This window comes from Platalea leucorodia, assembly GCF_965183815.1.
Source record: "Platalea leucorodia genome assembly, chromosome: 7".
Taxonomy (NCBI): Eukaryota; Metazoa; Chordata; class Aves; order Pelecaniformes; family Threskiornithidae; genus Platalea; species Platalea leucorodia.
The window spans coordinates 30,710,484-30,733,304 of NC_138829.1; the positions used below are offsets into that span (position 1 = coordinate 30,710,484).

The 22,821-nt window shown below is 37.4% G+C and overlaps 1 protein-coding gene across 1 annotated transcript in view; it reads right to left on the minus strand.

Annotated features, from left to right (window-relative positions):
- Positions 1-22,821, minus strand: part of ARHGAP5 (Rho GTPase activating protein 5) — a 54,041-nt gene that overhangs the window by 21,346 nt on the left and 9,874 nt on the right. The window contains exons 3-4 of the mRNA XM_082317531.1: positions 16,798-20,696; positions 3,693-3,840 (exon numbers count right to left, since the gene is read on the minus strand). Coding sequence (XP_082173657.1) covers positions 3,693-3,840; positions 16,798-20,520 — 3,871 coding nt within the window. The 5' untranslated portion in view covers positions 20,521-20,696. The remainder of the gene's footprint in view (positions 1-3,692; positions 3,841-16,797; positions 20,697-22,821) is intronic.

A 22,821-nucleotide genomic window follows, 5' to 3' on the forward strand; every position in this document is an offset into this window, starting at 1 on the left:
TTTTTTTTAATCAATACGTCCCAACAAGACAAAGTATTATGTGCTATTACTGCTTTGTACTATTAGTATCAGCAACAGTACACACTGCTGCTGAAATGGAGGTTCTGATACATACTTAATGCTTATTAGGTTTAGATCTGCTCAAGTATTAACTACTTCGCTTCCTCAGTTTCTACTTCCAATACTATCAAAAAGATTCCAAAGGTATTCAAGCCCTAGATTATCTTTCAAAACCAGAAATTAGTTGACTCCATAAATCTTAACAAGTTCAGAATACAACTTCTTGCTGAACAATATCAAACTAAACAGGAACACACAGAAAATACCTACATCTGTAGGCCCTGCCTTAGGAACCCTTATCTCTACCAGATCTCACTTTACTCTAACAGGATCCATATTGCTCCTTCAAAAGAAAAATCTGTTGATTTATAAAAGGCTAGAAATCTTCATCACCTGGATTTACTTCAGTTTGTCCAAATTGTCCCTCTTCTACTGATTTTTTTTTTTTCTTCTACTGCCTTTTTTTTTTTTTTTGTGAGGATATTCCAGAACAGTGCACTAAAACAAAAACCTGATGGTATTTTCTGCATGCGCTCAATTCTTTAAGGTTTATGGTGGAGCAAGAATCTTCGAAGACACTTTCTGGTATTATCTTCTCATCTAAGCATCCAAAATAAATCAGAGAAAACTGTTTTTCACACTGCATACTTTCCAGCCTCAGTCACAATTTAAATGAGTGGGTACAAAGCACCATCTTGTATAATTTCATGAGGCAGAGATAGGGAACATTAAAAATTAAGATTAGCTCTCCAATTTGAGATTAATCATATCTTCGCAAAAAACCTGCAATTCAGCCACAATGCAAATTACATGTGGTAATACAAAGGAAAGGAGCTGAACTCCATGAAGTACCTTAAAAGGAAAAGCTAAACAAATATGTCCTCTGTAAGAGAAATATACTGATTACCCTCATTCAAGAAGAGTTGGAGAAGTCTGCATTTCTTGATTAAAAAGACAATGATTGTGAATACTGGTATTGAGTTCAGTTAGTACTGATAGCAGGCTGAGTTGCTAAGAGACAGCTGAAGTATTGGATGACTCCCCAGGGCCAAGCAGGTGATACAATAGCTTTATCAAATGGGAATGGCACCATTCTGGACTCCAGCCTGAAGCCAATAGATCCTGACTTGCCTTCTGCAGACTGATCATCTCCAAAATTGTATTTGTGGAATTTTCTCTCAGACAGTCGCAAAGTCAGTGATGTGAGTCTCAGTACAGGATTTCAAGGCAATGCAAGCGAACATCCTCCTCTCTCAAAGGCAACAAATACATTCTATCACAACACTGCTTGAAACTCAAATACCTACAGAATATTAACCCAATATAAAAATAACACACACCAAAAATAAAACTCCCATAGCCAAATATGTAAGTTGAAAAGAACAACCAAAGCTACTTAAACAGAATCCAGAGTAGGTGAAAGAAAATTGCAATACAGATCAAAAGTAGAGGTTTTGTTCTGTCTTTCCCAAGTGCTTAATAGAAACAGCAGGACAACTACTGTCTTCACAGCCACAAACAAAGCATGCAGATGGCACAATGTTTGTCCAGCTTACACATATGGCTAGAATTAAAATTCTCCAGCTTTAAGTAGCTGCACAGCAGCATCCCAGGTTGAACTAATATATACCGAACCAGCTAAAGAGAAAGCAGTACCTCCTGAGTCACCACTTTTGAGGACCCCCTCACATTTTGAACACATGAGCAGCTTAACTAAACATCTTATCCTTCAAAGACAGGTCATTAGAGGAGAATAAAAGTATTAAATCTTCTGGGTGCTTGAGTTATTTGATGACTATGAGAAAAAAAGACAAAGAATCATGTTTCCAGACTATTTAGTTCTCTCTCTCACCCCATAAGCTGGTGAAAACCCTTTGGGAGAAATACTACTACCACAAAGTCAACAGATATCAGATAACATTACGTTTAAGCAAATACAATTTTCTTTAGATCTGGATTTATAATTCTGTTGTTTGAAAGTATTCTTACAAAGTTAAACATGCTCAAATTTAAGATACCGCTGCTAGATTCTACAAACTATTCAAAAAGTCATTTGGTCTTCATTACTGGTGAATGTCTGTTTTATATAGCTACACATAGTAGCTGTATGTAGCCATTTTTAAAGAATGCAAAGTCAGACAGTGACTCACCCATAAAATCATGCTGGTTTGTTGGGGGGAGGGGTGTGTGCTACATACAGTAGCCATCACAAAATAGATATTAAATTGTCTATACCACTCTATTACTCCTTGCCCTTCTTCCTCCTTCCCCGTTTTTTCCTGGCAAAGTGGGGAAAGCAAAAGCAAGAGGGAGGAAAATACAGCTCTTACCTTTAGGCAAGGAATCAATAGGAAGTAAAGGTTAAAGACCGATTTATACTTACATCTCTGACTCCCAAAAGATCAGTGCCTGAGGTTTCACATAATTTTTTTGATTACAATAATGCAGTATATAAGTCTTCAGAAACTGTTATTAGGCTCACCACCTGTAGTAGTTCTGGAAACACTACTCTTACAGATGGCAGTAAAACTGAATTTTAGTTTAAGAAAGAAACACCTTCAGTTTTACTCGTGCTAGAACTCTGTCACCTTACAGCCAAAATTGTATTACAGAACTAAGAAAATGTTGAAAAAAGGTGCTGTTTTACTTCACGCTAAACAATATCAGACAGCAGACACCCATCAAAAGACAGTCCTGCTTTTTCAGCTCCAGTCAGTCTCACACTCTCATTTGCTTCAAATACAGCAATATAGCATTTATGCAACTTCAGAGCAAGCAAGATCTACACACTAACTGAAAACTGGTGCTCACCATCTTTAAAAACAAAACAAAAAAAACCCCACCCAACCACAGGTCACTCCCAGACCTCAGAACAACTCCCCACTCCCAAATGTAGTCTTCTGTTGGATCAGCAAGATCATCCTACTCGCCTCATGGTCACACAGTAAATAGGCTGACAGCAGCAAGAGAGGGAACAAACGCACAACCAGGGAGCCGGGGAGAAAGGAGAGAGATGAAAACCATATTGTGAAATTCCACCCTAGTGCAAACACATATATGTTAATATTTTACCTTAAACTGGAAATCTGCAAGTTAAAGAAATTGCTTAACGTTTTTCATATAGATTTACACAGTATTTAGAAAAGAAATATTTCCATCTCTGCAACAAGCTAAAATGCAAAACTAGGTTTACCAGCAAAATAAAGAAAGCAAGTTGACTCATTAAGCCATATCACGTACCTGTTTTATGCAACTGGAAAAAGTGGATTTCAGAGCTTTTTTTTATATGAAGTAAAACACAGTGGCAAGTGAGACATGTAAGACTGGAATGCCATTGGGTTAAAAGTCATTTGGCATTAGAAAGTGATATCAGTTTTTTAAATTACAGGAAATAAATGTTAAACTTCAAATGTTTGTCAAAAAGAAATTAAATATTTGTGTAAATAAAGACAAAAGACCATCACATATTAAGCATATAATTTAAAGAACATATTCTACTTTTTAAATGTGCTTTTCCCATAATTATTTATTTCTAGGATAAAATTCTGAAAGTACTTTAGAACAGAAAATGAGAGGCTTTGCTTGTTATGCAAAGTGGAAAAGTCTTTCCTCCAATAATTCTCCTATCTTACCTGTATCTTCAATGAATTGCACACATTTTTCAACGAACAGAGGTATTGGTTTCTCAGATGTAACCAGATCCTGTAGGGGCATCCCAAAGTAATTACTTTCCCAGTTTCTACGGATTGGAGGATTGAATGTCTTAGTTTTCTTTTTCGGCTACAACAAAACAGAGTTATTTAAGTAATATTCAAGTAATATTTTAACTAACTCATATTGCAACCATTCAGTAAAAACAAACAGATCATACATCTATTGGACATTAAAATTCCTCTATGGCAAACTGAATAAAAATAAGTGTATTTTTAAAATAGCATACATTAGGTAAAAAGCACTCAACTAATTTCTAATAGATTTAGGCATTTTTGTATCACATTAGGAACAGGATGACCCAATGCACCAGTTATTTAAATAACAAAATAACAAAAAACACTACTTGTTTAAAGTGTTTCAACAAGTCTTTACATACTCACTTTCAGCATCACTTACAAAGGAATCTACATGAATCACATCACATCACCTCTACAGAAATTTTTAGGATAAGACTGTGAATCGTCTTATCACAAAAAAAAAATTGAGTGTCTTCTGTATGCATCTCATTAAAGATACTAAATAATCTTTATATTTATACTGCAACTATGCTCAAAACATGATGATGCAGAATGTATAGCAATCAACCTCAGAGTCAGAGTTGCAGGCACTCCTAATGACTGCTTCGTTACAGGCACAGGATTTTCGCCAAAGGGAGGTTTGCACCCAATCAAATCTAATACGATGACGAGTTTCATGTTGTGGTTTGTTTGGGTTTTGTTTGTTTGTTTGTTTCCTGATAGGGACTTTTATCAGTTCAACTGATAAATCACCTTTGGATGATTACAATAATTATATTGTATTGGGTACCATGTTTCATCTCTGACTGTTTATGAAAATATTCAGAGATGGACATATAAAGTGGTCAATCAATTAGCTGTACAATGGCAACTGAATGTGGGAACTGAATGAACATCACGATTAAAATTAGCATTTTATCTTTAAGTTTAAATACAGTAAGAAGCTAGTAAAAGCTCTTCAGTCAACATCTAAGAGTACAAAATAAAAGAAAACCAAAAAGCACAACAGCCAGATTTAAATTTAATAACAAGGTTTCTAGAATTTTACAATTTATAATAAGACTACACCTCAATTAACTATTAAGACAAAACATGCCTCATTTCTATGTTTTACATCTAGAAAAGTCTTCAATTTCAACCTCTTTGTGTTAAAAACAAACAAACAAACAGATTAACTTCTAGACTTTTGTACCATCAAATTTACTTAATCAGTCCTTACAGACTACTAGAACTTCAGGTTAGCAAGGTACATATTCATGATTGACTTGCCCAGTGAGAACTAATGAGCTGAAGTTGAACTCTATGGGGGAACGTGGAAACTACAGCCTAAAGAACATTTCTCTGACCGTCACCCTACAGCACCTGTGGAACTTCTCCAACACTTGATAAAAAAACCTGTTTATCAAAGCCTTTCAATAACCTAATTAAACAAGTAAGGCTTTTTATGTGGAATGTCTCTTTGTAAGACAGCTTGTGCTTCTTAAAATCAGCAGAGTACCTGTGATTGACCACGGCAACAGAAGGCTAACAAAAAATTTGGCTTATCTTTCAAATTTGGGATTTCTATAAAAGGTTTGGCCCTTGAAATTTAGAAGGAAGGAACATTTATTAGAGAGTTCTTCAAAACATTAGAAAGAAATTGCTCTCCAGCAATTCATGTCTCCACAAGTTTTACATTAACTGAAAATGTAATAAAAAGTTTAGGGAAAAAAAAGCTTTGGATAAAACTTTAGGAAAAACTTTCATGACTAAAGCAGACAATATCTGAAAGCATTCTTTTCAGCTGTCAACTCTTTGCGTAACTTTTATTCATCTTGAATAAGATACTGATGGTTCAACCAGCATCTGCCTTCAGATGAGAAACAGCTTTTTCTTCCTTCCTTCTCACCGCAACAGTCCCCTACTTTGAAGTCCCCCGTACTCAGCCTAGTTCATTAGCCATTTTCTCTTTAGTGGCAAAATCATATTTATTTAGGCAACAAATGTATCCAGTTCTGACCAGCAGGCTGAAAGGGCCAAGCTGAAGCTAAAGAACATGGAAAACTCAGTGAAAACATTTCTGTCAAATGCTGAATGAAAGATCATTTCAGAGATACATACATTAACACAATGAAAAAAAAAAAAAAACCAAAAAAACACCAAAAACACACTGAATTTTTTTTCCAAGGTGTGCATTGCACATCCCCACCATCTTAGAATAACTGCAGTAACACTGTGTATTCCAGACTCAGCAGATAGGAAAAGACTCTGTCTCTCTCTGATTAAGACATAATATTAGCATAACATAATTAAATATAAACAAATTTTGTTGGTGTGAGTGGAAAGCAGTCTGGTTAATGGAATAATAATCTAGGATTTTACAGAATTTTTATGACAATTATAATAGTAATGAATATTATTATCTGTGTAGAATACCTGGAAATAGTATGAAATATCAAATATGTCTGCAAAGTTGGAATAAAGAATGTTTTTCTCTAATAATTGTCCTGTGTTTACTACAATGGTTGTAAGGGACTGAGATATCAAGTATGACATTATGCACTCAAAAAAGCAGAAACGTTTCTTAAATGAAATGTCTACCTGAAACAGTTTAATCTCCAACTTGGAAAGTGAGAATTTGTCTAAAGAATTTAAAAAAGAATAAAGACTAAAAGAATAAAGAAAAAAACACTGCAGTCCTTTTCAAACTGATCTAGGAGTAGGAGAAGAGATGATCATTGTAGGGCTATTCCATAAACATTAAATCAGTATTTCACAAGGCAAAGTTACAATAATTTTATCAGCTATTTCCCATTATGTATCATTATGTATTTTGTCTCTCTCCTATCCAATATTTATTAAAATATCTCTCTTATGATTTCCCTTTATTTTGGGGCATGTGAGTGGGTAAACTCTCCAATGACAATGTAGATCAAATCTTCCTGGAAATAACACTATCTGCACGATCTTCACAAAAAATACTTCTGCAAATTAACAACAAAACTTGAAGGTATTGATAAAACACCGTGTTATTTCCTGATTTGAGATTTCCATGCTTTCCTTAAATTGCATGTCTAGACTTCTTAAGCAGAGAACTTGTTCTCAACGAAAAGGCATGTTACTGTGCGAAAGACCTGATCTTTGTCAAAAGATCAACTGACTTCAGGAATAAAAATTACAGGTCTTGTTTCTAAGAAAAATAAGCTTTAGTGAAAGCTTTTTTTTTTTAATCCCTGTTCCCCACTCTGACAAAATAGCAGCTTTTCTGATCCATCAGTCATAGCATGGACCTTTTAAATCTCCTAGTCAACATAATAAATATCATAAATTATTCTGTGTAAAATTAACTTTTAAAAGTTCTCTAATGAAACAATATTTAAACAAAAACACTCTTAAATATTAAATTACTGATTTAGTTAAACGGCACCTGAAAAAGGTAAATAATTTCTAAATTCCTAGATTTTAGTGGAGAAATTATTTTGCCACAGGTATTTTTAGTACAATAGTTCTGCCCAATACACCTACTCCCCACGATACACCAGTCACCTAATACTGCATACAGCAAGCACTAATCTGGACACAGTAAATTTTCCATGCTTTTTCTACATCATAATAAAAAAAGGACTAATAGGCACCAAGTTAGAGAAGACAAGAACCAGCACAAAAGTTTTGCTAGTTAATCCTAGCAAAAAGCTCATTGTTTCACATACCAGTGTTTCATGTTAGTAATTAAAACATAAGCCCAACAACAAAAAGCTGAAATCCTTAGTTTTCATATAAATCTGTTTGTTTGTTTGTTTTATAATTGGTTGCTGCACTAGTGTTGAGCTTTCCAGCATGGGTTTCACCACTTGCTTCTTGCCAAAGACAACTTCTCTTCATACCCTAACACAGGTTAATGCCAAAGCTCCAGCTGATCCTTACATATTTTGGCAGGAAAGCATTTTAACTCTGAGAATCCCAACCTTGCATTCCTGATACTAAAAGCATTTACCTGCAATATTGCTTTAATTACAGTAGTTTAATCACTGAAACATGTGTTGCAAAAGATTAACTGAAGTCCTCTTAATAAAAGACAAGGTAAACATGAAAACATGTATTCTAGCACAGCACCGTATCCAATTCTTGATTCCAAAACTAGAAATATTATTACAAAAAGCATAAAACTGTGAAAATGTAGATTTAAAGTATACTCAAGATTAACTCTTTTGACTGTAGGTACCAGGGAATCAGCTAAGCAGCATTCATCTTCTAGAGAGAAACTAGGCTGAGACTTCAGCTAGTTGTGAGTCTTAAGAGTACAATGCACTTAAATACAACCTTCTAAAATTAGCTTAGAAAACTAAAAACCCGCCCAAACCTATCAAACCCCTTTATGGATGGGCTGCTTATGCTAGCAAGTCCTCTCTGTTCAAGACGGGCTCCCCTTCTTTTTTTCCTCTCGCTTCCATCCCACCAGAACTACCCTCATAATTTATTTATCAAAGGGGAAAACTCAGCCACTTCTCCACCTCCCACACACTCCACTACTACTTTTAATACAAAGGCAATTTTCTGCCTGCTTCATTTGCAGTCAGCCCTAGGGTCATGGAGGGCAAAGTCAATATTTTCAGGACTATTAAAATACTTCATAAAACCATGTACCATGAACAGCATTCATTTTATAAGCTTAATAAAGTATTTGTAATCTCTAATTCATGGCTAGCTCGTGAGAAACTATACGACATGTGAATAATGCAGATGATGGTCCCTAACATGCTCTCTCTTTCTTTCCCTCATGCCTTCTGCCATTTTTAGACTTCCAGCTTGTTACACTAAGTTTTAAACTACAGAGGCTCAAGAAGGCATATGGCTCCAAATATGCATTTTAAGAGTGCTAAATTTGAACAGATGAAAACTGAAAGTACAGATTTTGATACCTCCTATATTCCTCGGGGGGGGGGGGGGGGGGGGGGGGGGATCACTGCACATTCCAGTCCGAAGTAGAGAGTACTTTGCTAAGTCAACCATTGAATTTACACAAGAACAGCTGAATAAAAATGTAAGCTGATCTCCCACTTGTCACATGTTTACCATAGTCTTATTAAAACTGAGATCAACACACATGGGCTATACAGTTCCTGACACTATTTCAGTAATAGTTTCAACATAAAATCTCATATAGTTTTGAAATTATAATGAGAGCAAACAAGCTTAAATGTAGAAAAATAGATGTCAAACCTGTACTACTTATACCCTGTTCTAAAACAAGTCAGAGTAAGATATGTGAGAATTCATCTAGGTGCTAGTGGATTTTTCTTGCTGAAATACTGAGACACGTTTTCAGATTAATTTAAATTAAAAAGCATCTTACAATCACCTTGGTGTAAAGGAAAATGGAAAGAACATAATTCACAATCTTCTTTGGAAGCAACAAATGTTGTTTGCAAACAAGGTTACAAGGTAAAATGTTTTAAAGTGCTGTTTTTCAGGTTTAATTTAACAACAGAGCTGGAAACTCCCATCATCAAACAAACAAACAAAAAAAAAAAATCAGACCTTGAATAATAAAACTATTGACTATTCGTCAAATAACAAAAATAGAGAAACTTTTTCAGATTTAATAACTTTTAACAATGGCATGTCAAAGAACTATCACTGATCAGATAATTTACTCTATTGTTTACAAGACCTCTGTAGTTAGGATTTGTTTTCAGAAGTACTTCAAATAATTTCTTCCACACAAAAAAACCCAAAAGATACTCATACTAGTCTTATTCCCACTTTTAAAAATATATTAACACAATAATTCTTCCCTAACAAGGTTCAAGATGAGGCTCTGCCTTTCCCTTTGCAGAAATCTATTCAGGATATTTGCTGTTCTTGAGATGTTGGGGAAGATATAAAGTATAGTTGTTTTAGTTTTTAAGAGTGGAAAAAAATACAGCCTAAATTAGACACTCAACATATCTCAAAGTGTTCACAAAACTAAGAGCTCTAAATTAGATGGGTAAATTTTTAATACTAATCAATTCCATAGTAGAGCTAAATAATAAGGGTATTAATTATAACTATATGGAATAGCTACAGGTTTCCAGATCAGGCAGGCTTCCTGCTGTACAGGGAATTACTAAATTAAGACAAGGGTCAAAAATAACTTGCAATTATTTAATGTAGTAATAATAATAACAGATAAATCAATAATAATTGATAAATAATTTTTTTAAGATTTCTACCAAGCTTATTTACACATGAGAGGAACATGGTAAGAACAATGAAAAGCCAAGAAGCACTGTGGTTTGGGCCTTTTATCAATGCATAAACTGCATGACAATTGCAGCTTTAGGGTTATGGCACACACATGAAGAGATGTGTGAGATGTAAGAAGGCTTCTTGTGACACCCATCTACAAGAAGGGTTGGACGGAGGATCCGGGGAACTACAGGCCTGTCAGCCTGACCTCGATGACGGGAAAGGTCATGGAGCAGATCATCTTGAGTGCCGTTATGCAGCACGTGTGGGACCACCAGGGGATCAGGCCCAGCCAGCATGGGTTTATGAAAGGGAGGTCCTGCTTCACTAACCTGATCTCCTTCTATGACAAGGTGACCCGCTTAGTGGATGAGGGGAAGGCTGTGGATGTTGTCTACTTGGACTTCAGTAAGGCCTTTGACACTGTCTCCCACAGCATTCTCCTGGAGAAGCTGGCTGCTCGCGGCTTGGATAAGTGCACTCTGCACTGGGTTAAAAACTGGCTGGACGGCCGAGCCCAGAGAGTGGTGGTGAATGGAGTCAAATCCAGTTGGCGGCCAGTCACGAGTGGTGTTCCCCAGGGCTCAGTGTTGGGGCCGGTCCTGTTCAATATCTTCATTGATGATCTGGATGAGGGGATCGAGTGCACCCTCAGTAAGTTTGCAGATGACACCAAGTGAGGTGGAAGTGTTGATCTGCTGGAGGGTAGGAAGGCCCTGCAGAGGGACCTGGACAGGCTGGGTCGATGGGCTGGGGCCAACTGTATGAGATTCAACAAGGCTCAGTGCCGAGTCCTGCACTTGGGTCACAACAACCCCATGCAATGCTACAGGCTGGGGGAGGAGTGGCTGGAGAGCTGCCTGGCAGAAAAGGACCTGGGGGTATTGGTTGACAGCCGCCTGAACATGAGCCAGCAGCGTGCTCAGGTGGCCAAGAGGGCCAATGGCATCCTGGCTTGTATCAGGAATAGTGTGGCCAGCAGGACCAGGGAGGTGATAGTGCCCCTGCACTCGGCACTGGTGAGGCCGCACCTCGAGTACTGTGTTCAGTTTTGGGGCCCTCACTACAAGAAGGACACCGAGGTGCTGGAGCGCGTCCAAAGAAGGGCAACGAAGCTGGTGAAGGGCCTGGAGCACAAGTCTTATGAGGAGCGGCTGAGGGAACTGGGGTTGTTTAGTCTGGAGAAGAGGAGGTTGAGGGGAGACCTTATCACTCTCTACAGCTACCTGAAAGGAGGTTGTAGCGAGGTGGGGGTCGGTCTCTTCTCCCAAGTAACAAGTGATAGGACAAGAGGAAACGGCCTCAAGCTGCGCCAGGGCAGGTTTAGGTTGGATATTAGGAAAAATTTCTTCACCGAAAGGGCAGTCAGGCACTGGAACAGGCTGCCCAGGGAAGTGGTTGAGTCTCCCCATCACTGGAGGTATTTAAAAGACGGGTAGACGTGGTGCTTAAGGACATCGTTTAGTGGTGGACTTGGCAGTGCTAGGTTAACAGTTGGACTCGATGATCTTAAATGTCTTTTCCAACCTTAACGATTCTGTGATTCTATGATTCCTTCTTATACCTCCTGTCTGAGATGTAAGAAGGCTTCCTCCAGCACAATCCTTATCCTCTAGGAATGATCACTGCTCTTTCATGTCCTGAAATTTTCTGCATTTTCTCTCTGTTGCTCCATAGCTCCAAACTCATCAAGTTGAACTAAAGACAAAATTAATTTATTATATGGCCTGCAAGGCTGCTGCTTTTAAAGAGACTGGTGTGTACCAACACACAATAATGTTCTATACTAGACCTTAGTATTAGAGTGTTAAAGATTCTAATTGAGATAAGCATCTACTTGTAGTTCCCACTTGCAATTTTTGAAAAGACAAAGGGATGAATGAGCACACATCCCAGCTGGAGAGGTCTAATTTGGCAAAGCAGAAACAGCTCATGCAAAGTTGCCTATGAACATTGTACTCTGTGCTTAGTTCCTCCAAGTTTGTGAACACTGATAAGGAAACAAATAATCAAACACAGAAAGCATGTTGATACAGCAGAGAATTCACTCCAGAAAATGCATTTAATCTGAGAGACACTTTGCGTAATAACAGCAGAAAGGACTAGGTGCTTTTTCATAAGAGAAACTTTTACAGAAAAAGTTCTGTAGGGCGGGAAAAAAGCACATCATAGCTTAACAAATATTGGCATACAACAGGCACTTGAAAGCTTTCAAGCACAGTGTGCACACACAGCTCCACATCAACTTCGCTAAAAAGTCCTATGACTCCGAAGCCAGTTTGCTTTCTTTTTTCTCCTTCTCTCCATTTTTCTTCATATACTTCCCTACCAGAAAAAGTTTAACAGTCCACTTGTTAACAGCACATACAAGGCCATAGAATACATTTTTTGGAACATTTAGAAACATGGTAATAAAATAAAATAGGATAAAGGTTGGTGTATCACAAGTTAGACTATGCTAGACTGATTCAACCTTCTCCATTGAAAACATGTATTCTTTTCTAGAGGCAAAAGAAACTACAATGATCAGTTGGTTTTACCAATCTGGACTTTAGTAAGGCATTTGATGGTGGCATATAGGAAACTACTGTGACAACTGGAATAACAGAAACAGGATGATATTCAACAACAAAAAGGACAAAGTCATAGACTAATGGAAAAATCATGCACTGGAATGTGCATGTACTATAACCTGTACTATGCAGTAGGAATGTGCATGTACTATAATGTACATGTACTATGTGTATGTACTATACATGTGTGTGCATATACTATAATGTGCATGTACTATAAACCACCTGTACTATACTGTAGGAAGTCATTAGCTGGAAATTACCAAGGACAAGAATAGGCCAAAGGTTCCTAAAGTGACAATAACTGCAGCTAAGAAAAAGTTGGGTGCAATCACACAATTGTGTCAGGTAGTAATTTCTAGTACAGGTCAACAAACATTAAGATTATATGACACACTGCTGTGACGTTCTTTGCAATACTGTACACAGTTTCAGTCATCCTCATTCAAAAACACAAGTTCAGAGGGAACTACAAAACTTTTTTTGATCTTCTAAAACTCAGGTCGAGAAGCAGCCATATTCTGTTCACCTGTTTGAAGGTGACAGACGTCACAAAACGAAAAAAAAAACATTTCAGGAGAAAGGTTACCAAAAGGAAAGGTGAAAACTGGAAATTTCAAGTATATTCCTCACCAATACAGAGGAAATAGAAGTTCTGGAGGAGTTTTACAGAATAGTGAGAATGAGGGGATAAAAGTTTTCAGAATTATTTCTGTGATAATTGAAAACAGACCTCAAGGATGGTTCTTCCAGTTCTGACTACCAGTATATAGAAACAAGATCTGAGAACACAAACACAGTGTTATGGACAACACCACTGGGCAAATAATTCAGACCAAAGCACACTTAATTAATTGGTCTCAGTTTTAAATTGTTTGATTTCCTGTGGTAGTACGCAATGTTAGAGGACCTTGCAAGTAATGTCAACCACTCACCACAGATTTGTCATTGCTATACTTTCCACAGTAAAATATTTTAATTTATGCTTCCGAATAGCAACAAATAGAACAATTCTGAGTATTTACATCTGCCTTTAATAACATGTGTTCACAATAGATTTTTAAATAGTTTGGTATGTATGTGTTAGGAGATTGGTCAAACTACAGCTGTTAATTCCACGGTTGTAAAAAGGAACTGTTATTTTTCTATTCTATTGTTTGCCAAAACTCCCTTCCTCCTTCCTACTCATCCAGCTTTTGCCTTCTTCCCTTCAGTTTTTTTACCTGGATCCTATGATGACTCTACACCCATCTCCTGCCACCCTACATCTGTCCTAGTGCCCATACCTTTACATGATTTCATCTTGTAAGTTGGGAAACTGGGGTCTGAAAGCATCAGGACAGAATGAGCATCCTTCAGCAAGGTCATGTCTCTTTCTTGAAACACATTATCTTTAAATGTTTTCTTATACTGGGCCTGCCTTTAAAACATTTTCCAGAACCTCGAAGAGGAAAGTAAATACCACTTTAAGAAACTTTCATTGTGTTTAACTTTAAAGGAATTGTCATAAATGGGGGGGGGAGACGCAAACGCCAAAAAACCAAAACAAACCAACGCCCCCCGAACATAATTTTCTAAAAAATTCTAAATGTAAAAATCTGCATAGGCAAATTCCATGTCTACATGAAACCTGCTTTGCATAACTGAAAACCGAAGTACAAAAACCACAAATGACTGTGCATAGGAGCTTTCTGCAATACCATACAAGAAACCCACCCAGAAACACCGCATCTCAAACTCCTCAAACCAGCAAAGATGAAAGGAGTACCAAGAATGTTACATCCTATTTGGGCTTTAAAACATAACGGCATACTTCAAAGCTGATTTTAAAAGAAAAAAAAAAAAAAAAACAAACTTTAAAAAAGATGATCAAGTTGTAATCTTTGACAATGAGGGCCTCAGAGTTTAAAGGTTGAGTTTTTCCAAACAAATTCATTTTGTTCATAAGATTTCTGTATTTCAGAATCACTATAATTATAGCAAGAATAGTTAACACGTATATCTTATGTTCCCTTTACATACAGCTGAACAATTTAGAAAATGTTATCAGCAAGAGCTTTAAGAAATATTCAGAAAGGAGTACAAAAGTTTTATTTATCCCTTTCACATTCAAGAGGTCAAAATTCTCAAAAAAAACCAGCAAGTAAAACCAGCAAGTAGTCTGTAAATAGTAGTGCACTAACATTCCTCACATGGAGTAAATAACACTCAACAAGGAAAATATTTGAATAATTTTTGAGTTTTTGTCATTAAAGACTGATAGCTGCTCATCTAAACCAACACAGGAAAACATAGTGAATAAGTTCCAAAACTAATAAAACTGAATCTCTCTTGCAAAAAAATCAACAGTTAAAAAAAACGATTAGTATATTACAAACTAGCATGACTCATCACACGAACGGGAACTACTCTCACTTCAACGTAATGCAAGTCAACACACATAGAAGTCACTGCGTATCAAAAGTACTAAGCGCTCAACATTCTTAGATATTCTGAATGCTTGCAAACATTTTAGCTATCAAGTTAAATTTGCCTTTTCCATTATTACAATAACTTGTACTTCTACTATTAAAAGTTTTCTCTGACTAATTTGAAGTATCAGCCCCGGACCACAACCTACAAGAAAAAAAAAAAAAAAAAAAAAAAAACACAACACCAAAAAACCAAAAAAACCAAGAGGTATGTTAAAGAAAACTTGAAACAAATCTTGTACTCTTCAAGCACTACAAAAATTCACAACAGCCTGAAACTTCCGACTCAGGCTGCCTTTCAACAGGCCAAAGCCAAAAGTAGAGGCTTTGGTAAAGATATCAGGGGGTTTCCTGACACAATGCCAGGAAGAGAAGATCCCACTATACTAGGTCTACACAGTTTAAACATAAATATCCAACTCGGAGGAACTTTCTGTCAACTCAACACAGCTGAGACAGCAGGAGGATTATGAATACTATATTTCAATTTCTATGCAGCAAGATTATTTCAGTCAAAAGTATATAAATTATTGTTTTTAAAAACATTTAAGTTTCCCAAAAAGAATAACTTCAAAGTATTTTTAACCGTATGATTTTATACCCACAAGACATCATTATCTGTGCTGATGAGTAAGCCTTAAAAAAATTTAGTGCCCTTTAAATCAGTCATGTGTAATTCAAATCACAGCTGCATACTAGGAAGTGCAATTCATACTTTAATCCATTAGTAAAATTTAACTATGATCTACTTGAACCAAACTTATTTCTAAATGCTATTCAAGTACTAACAGATTTAAGCTAAAAGGGACGTTTTTGAAATGCTACAAAAGACAATATTAAAAAGGTCGACTTATTTTGAGACAAGAAAGAAAATATCTAACTGATCAGGAACACTCTTGATTTAATGTTAAACAAAAACTATATGCAAGACAACGATTGCTAGCCTAAAATTAAAATCTAAACTATAAAAGTATACATCCAGTACCTATACCACAACACTACCTTGATGTAATAACTTTTAAAACAGTAAGTCAAAAAATGAGTAACTATCAAGCATAAAGATCAAAATAAAATGTAGACATTTTTCAAGCAGAATGTCACATTATTATTTAGAAACCCACAGTGGGCAGGCATTTTGTTCCCTTTATTTTGTTTGAATAGAGAATTGTACAGGTAGCACAGCTTTCAACTTGATTATTTACTTGCCCACACTAGAAAAATGCAGCAGTCAGTAAAACCACTATATAAAGTTTCCTTTTCGTGCTCATGTTTTAGAGTTCCAGGTAGACAACTGAGAATTAAAAGAAACCACTGCTTTCATTCACCAGCCCTAAACTTCATTCCAACAGCCAGAGCTGAAAGAACTAAAAGAACCAGTTCTACCCAAGAACTCATAAACCAGCTTGTTTTTTTTAAAAAAAAAAAAAAAAAAAGTTATGATTAACAAAGTAGGATCTGTGGACCAAATTCTGCCTTCATTTACTCATACAGAAGGGAGACTGCACATGTACACACAGAGGTGAAAAGAACTGAAACTTACTGAACAGCTGATTAGGTAGACAAACCATCTTACTCCCTGAGGTTTGCTAGTTCTGAGCAAGTTAAGTAGAAACTTGGACAAAAATCAAACAATGCTACTTCAAAATTTTAAACCACCTGTTTCAAAATAAGGTGCAACTCCCACATATTTTGACTCTTCCCTTCTTACAATGCACCAGAAGTTGTAAATAAAGTGTAAATTAATTGACTTACCTTCTTATCTTCTTTTGCTTTGTGGGTTTTCTTTTTCAGTTTTTTATCATCCAATTCTTGATCCGATGTAATAGCAGGGTTATCTATGCCACCCTTCCATGTTTCGACAGGTGAAAGAAGTGGGTCTTCTTCACTTCCACGATGTCTTCCTTTTCTTTTAGTTTTAGAGGTGGTGAAAGCCTCATCATCACTTGCATCCGAATGTGTTCTCCTATAGTAAGACTTAGCTTTGCTGAACAGAGTCTTAGACTTATATTTGTATTTTGAAGGCCTTCTTTCCCCATGACTTTTGGATATTCTATCAGAAAACCCATTTTCTTCCTCACTTTGGGTATTTATAACAATTGAGTTTCGAACTTTAATAATACGATTCTGACTATCATCTGGAACCGCATAGATATCATCTGCAAAGCCTTTATGTTTGAAAATAGTGTCAATAGGTTCAGCATAGTTGTCAGATTGGTCTATATCTTCTGGTGGTGCCGCAGGCACTCGAGAAGGTTGTTTCCTGGGGTTTTTGCCTATACCTGCCTCAATTGTTTTCAGGAGGTTAGGATCCAGTTTTTTCACATTTGTTCTTGGAACAAGTGGTTTCGGTTTTATTGGAGGAGGCACTTTATGGTTGCGTTCATGGTCATGACAGTTGAGTGGTGTACTGTGAATAGGATACTCATTTCCTTCCAAATCCAGTCGGTACTTTGAACGGTCACTAGGTGCTGGGAGTAACCTCACATCATCACCGATTGGACTGTAAGGTGGTGGTCCTTCAGTATCATCCTCTGAATCTGGATAATTATAGTCAAGGGAACTTCCTCTGGGAGATCTTGGAAAAACATCTTCACTTGTATGCGTTGTTTCCCTTGTGCTGTCTGACATATAAGAACTTTCAATCATGTTTTTCTTCTCTAATACGTCACTGAAGAACAATGTGAAAACCTCAGTTTGACGATGATATTGAGATAATGAATATAAAGCTGTAAACTTCGCAGTAATCTCTGTTGCTATGTGTTCTCCTTCCGTCATGAGTTCCTTGATTGCTTCGTTCTCAAAGAAGTCTGCCTGGCTATCAGTAACAGCCACTAACTGGACAGGAATCGTATCCTGAACTTCAGAAAGAAATGCCCGAAGCATTCCCATGGATGCCTTCCGCTTCGCAGAATAGACCAGTATATATCCGTGAACAAGTTCATCTTTCCTTACACCAATTGAAGAATGATATGATAATATAGTTATCTGTATTCGGCGCCTCTTTTCACCTATTATTTTATCAAGCATCAAAGAATTATTCTGGCCAGCCTGAGCAGCACTACAGGAGTGAGAGTCAAGGAAGGGTGAAAGAATAAGATCCACACTAAACGGATCACCACACATGGCACACATCACGATTCTTAAGTCAGCTTCTGACAGATCTTTAATGGTGGGAACTGGACTTACAACATCAAAATTGTGTTTAACTGCTTCCAGTACTCCCCTCAGAGCTTGTTTTATTTGGGTCTCATTAAACTTGCGTGGATACGTACCAGCAGGCACATCTACAAAAGGACATTGTAATTTGTTGGCCAATTGCTGTCCCTGATGTCTCAGAATAGGTAGATTCTTGCTAACACTGTCCCTCTGATTAGCCAGTATTAATGTAAATGGAAGATTAGCCATATACTTGTCTCTCCTTATCTGAGATGCTTCAGCCCTTATTTTCGCTATGCACTCCCCAATAAAATTCAGTGATTCAATAGAGTTAAACACACAGAAACAACCGTGTGGTTTGAAGGTTGAGGTCCACAACTGAGTTAACAGGTATGGGGATTTTGCATCGACTGGCCTAAGATCGAGTTCATATATTTTTCCATCTAATGCATATTCATCATCAGTGGATTGTGTCCGAATTTCATTTGCCAATTCTTGTGCAAGGCCATCTTTACCCAAAATGAAAAGATTGACTTTATCAATGTTGGCACTATCATGGTATAAATTTGAGCGGCCGTGGTCTAGTTGCAGAAGACTGTTGGCAAGTAACTGCTCTACTTTAATGTCCGTGCAGTTTTGGCCACTGAGACAAGTTTCTTTAGTTGGGTGATAAACAAATCCTATGTGTTTAAGCAGAAGAGATTCTCTATCAGGTGCAAGTTTCTGTAAAGCTTTGTATCTAGGTTCTTCACTCAGAACCGCATGAATTTCACTCATTTTATCTGAACTTGGTGTTGCATTAAGATCCAGGTCATAAAACAGCTCTGAATGTTCAAACAGCATTTCCTGAAACTCCTCTTTGGCTTTTTCAACAATCTCCCTCTGATGCCTACCATACACTTCCTTACTGTCTGCATCAGTAATGTATTTGAATGCTTCATCCTCCACTACAAAACATATAACTTCTTCCCATGGCTGTCCGGGTGAAATGAACTGGATTTTCTCAAGAGTTTTTTTGAATTTCTCCTTCATTTCAACCCTCCTTTTTTCAGATATAAGATGCTGCACATGGTTTTGATAAACTTTTTCTGCCTCTAGCGTAGTGAGAAGGTCAAATGGAATCCTCCTGTCATTCACTTTATCTATATGGTCAGTTTCATCCCAGGGTGTTTTTTCAAGCACTACAAAACAGGACTGGAAGTCAGGCCTTTTCTCCATTAACTTCAAGGCTTCTGACCAGCTCAAGTGTTCAATCTCATCGAGATTTGACAGAAGAGTATTAAGGGCTCTTGGCAATGCATTAATGTATTCTTCTTTTCTTTTTCTAATATGTTCCTGTTTAAGCTGCTCTATGTGTTTTGAAAATGTATTTTTGGCCTTTTTTGTTCCTTCCAAATTTATGTACTCTTCATAATCAGGGTGGTTTTTCAGTTTATTACTAACGGTTTTCCAAGTTGCATGATAGTCTCTCACAGTTTGGACAAGTTTTTCAAACTTATCTGTTGCTGTAACAACTAACTGTCTTTGAGTTTTATAGGCATCCAGATAGGGGATTATTTTAGGTTTACCACGAGTTTTATCCATCATTTGTACCAGTGCAGTAAAACATGTTTCAACATTGACGTTGAATCTTGCCGATGTTTCCACTACCACAAGGTTCTTCTTATTTGAAGCAAAGGCCTGAACCTCTCGCAGATAATGATCCACACATTCATCACATTTTGTTGCTGCTATTATTATGGGTTTTTTAGATTTTGAGAGCTGGATGTAGAGATTATTCACAAATTTAAGTTGATCATCAAACTTCCTATTGCATCCTTGGCTTACGTCAATGCACAATAAAAACCCATCTATGCTTAATTTCCCTTCAGGCATTTGTTTTTGCTCAAAGTCTTGCTCCAAGCCTAGCTGATCTGTGCAAATGTACATTAGTTTTTCTGCTGACTGCAGTTTGGAGGCAGCTGCACGTTTTATATATGGTTGTAAATTCGTACTCCGATGAGGCAAGAAAGTCTGATCATCAATGAACTCAGTCTGTTCAATTACATGAATTCTGCACTCAATTCCATCCTCACCACTCTGTGTTACGTCACCCCAGTACAAAAAGTGATCATTGTTAACAACTCTTCCTCCAAAGTCAATTGTGCTAAGCACAGAGGTATGCTCAGGATAATATTCATCTGCTTTTGAACGAACGAATCTATTGCACAAACACGACTTTCCAACTCCACAATTACCTTTATCCTTTTCAGTTCCAGACAGTCCAACAACACTAACAGCATAAGATGGGGGACGTGGCTCTTTGTTTTTTGCCATCATAACTTTCCTCTCATCCTTTTGCAATTATCAAGGTAACTGTATGTGGTTTTCATTCTGGAAAGGTTCCTACAAATTTAAGTTGTACATCCAGGGTTCCAGAAATAGCTTTCAGTTGTTCCTGCTTTAGCTTGTCATTGAGAGAACCTCAGATACTTAGGATGAGGAGCATCATCTTCCTAAAGAAAACAAAGAGGGGGAAAAAAAATTTTAAAGATCGCAGGTATTTCTTTCTAATATTCACGACAGAAAAGGTTTTTAAAAGTACTTTTGCTTCCTCACCCTGAAATTGTTTTTTGTGTATACGAAAATTTTACCGCTACTTTAAATGAGATCTTAAACTCATAATTCATTCATGTTAATGCAATTTATATTATAAATTTAAAAATAAACAGGTTTTAGGCACAGTTTAATAATAGTTTATCACCTATTTTGATGGGTGATCAGCATACTTCTTAAAAAAACAACCAGCCAACCACACCCAAAATCCCAAATAATTGTTTTCCTTCATAGTTATGGGCACTAGGCACTAGAAAGCATTTTCCACTACAATAAATGCAACACAAAAACTCTAAACCCAACCCAATATTCACGTACACATACTTCTATTCACACTCATACTTCCACTAGATAGCATGCTTAGCTGCATGAATAACACGACTTCTGTGTGCATTTGTAGGTTTGGTTTTAGGTTTCAGTAAGGAAACTTTCAAAATAAGAAGCTGTAAAACCAGGAAGTTGGCAATGTGGCTCAGCCACTACCTATTTGCAGAAGTAAACTACTTTATTTGTATACTAAAAGTAAACTGCTTATATCTGAGATTTTAAGATTACCATGTAGTATCACTCCTTCTGTCTCTAGGAAAAACCAAAAGCTTTTAATAACTATAAACAAAAACTACGATATCTACACTCAAACTTCCACAGAATTTTTACAAGGTTCCAGTGGCTCTACGGAAACTGTCATCAAGTGTAACAATTACCACTAACTCGCAATTATTAATCTTAATAATTATTAAGACTTTGCTTACGTACATACTGCACATGGAAAGACATTTACTGTTTTAGAAACAATTACATTATGAGGAAAACATAAAAATTTGAATGGCTGAATGACTGGGCCCAGCAGATTGCGATCAGTGGCATGAAATCTAGTTGGGGGCCAGTAACTAGCGGTGTACTCCAGGGGCCAATACGGGGTCCAATACTGTTCAACATCTTCATTAATGACTTGGATGATGGCGCAGAGTGTACCCTCAGCAAGTCTGCTGATGACAAAATCGGGAAGAGTGGCTGATACATCAGAGGGCTGTGTTGCCATTAGGGAGACCTTGACAGGCTGAAGACATGGGCTGACAGGAACCTCATGCACTGCCGAGTCCCGCATCCAGGGAGGACTAAGCCCATGTACGAGTATATGCTGGGAGCAAATTGGCTGGAAAGCAGCTTTGCAGAAGAGGACCCGGGGCTCCCAGTGGACAGCAAGCTGACACATGAGCCAGCAACGCGCACTTGCAGCAAACAAGGCTAACAACAGTATCCTGGGTGGTGTTAGACAAACCATTGCCAGCAGGTCAAGGCAGGTGATCCTTCCCCTCTACGCAGCACTGGTGAGGCCGCACCTGATGCACTGTGTCCAGTTCTACAGTACAAGAGAGACATGGAGCTACTGGAGAGAGTCCAGCAAAGGGCCACTAAGCTGATTAAGGGACTAAAGCATCTCTCATATAAGGGAAGGCTGGGAGAGCTGGGACTGTTTAGTCTGGAGAAGAGAAGGCTCAAGGGGGACCTCATCAATGTGTACAAACATCTGGTGGAAAGGTGCAAAGAAGGCAGAACCAGACTCCTGCCAGTGGCATCTAGTGACGGGACAAGAGGCAACAGGCACAGACTGAAACACAGGAGGTGCCATATGAACATCAAGAAACACTCTGTTATTGTGAGGGTGACTGAGCACTGGCACAGGCTGCCCAGAGAGGTTGTGAAGGCTCCCTCATTGGAGATACTCAAAAGTTGCCTGCACACAGTCTGGGGCAATCTGCTCTAGGTGACCCTGTTTGAGCGGGGAGGCTGGACAAGATGACCTCCAGAGGTCGTCCAGAGGCACCTCCTACATCATTCTGTAATTTTATTAAAATATTTTCATAAAAATACTTTTCTCATTTTCTTGGTAAAAAGAAAGCTATCACACAGCACTATAAATGAAAGGTACAGACTACTGTACTTGACATATTTGGTTTTACATTTGTGGAGTATAAAATAACAACATAAATGTATGTAAATAGCCCTTATACAAAGGAAAAA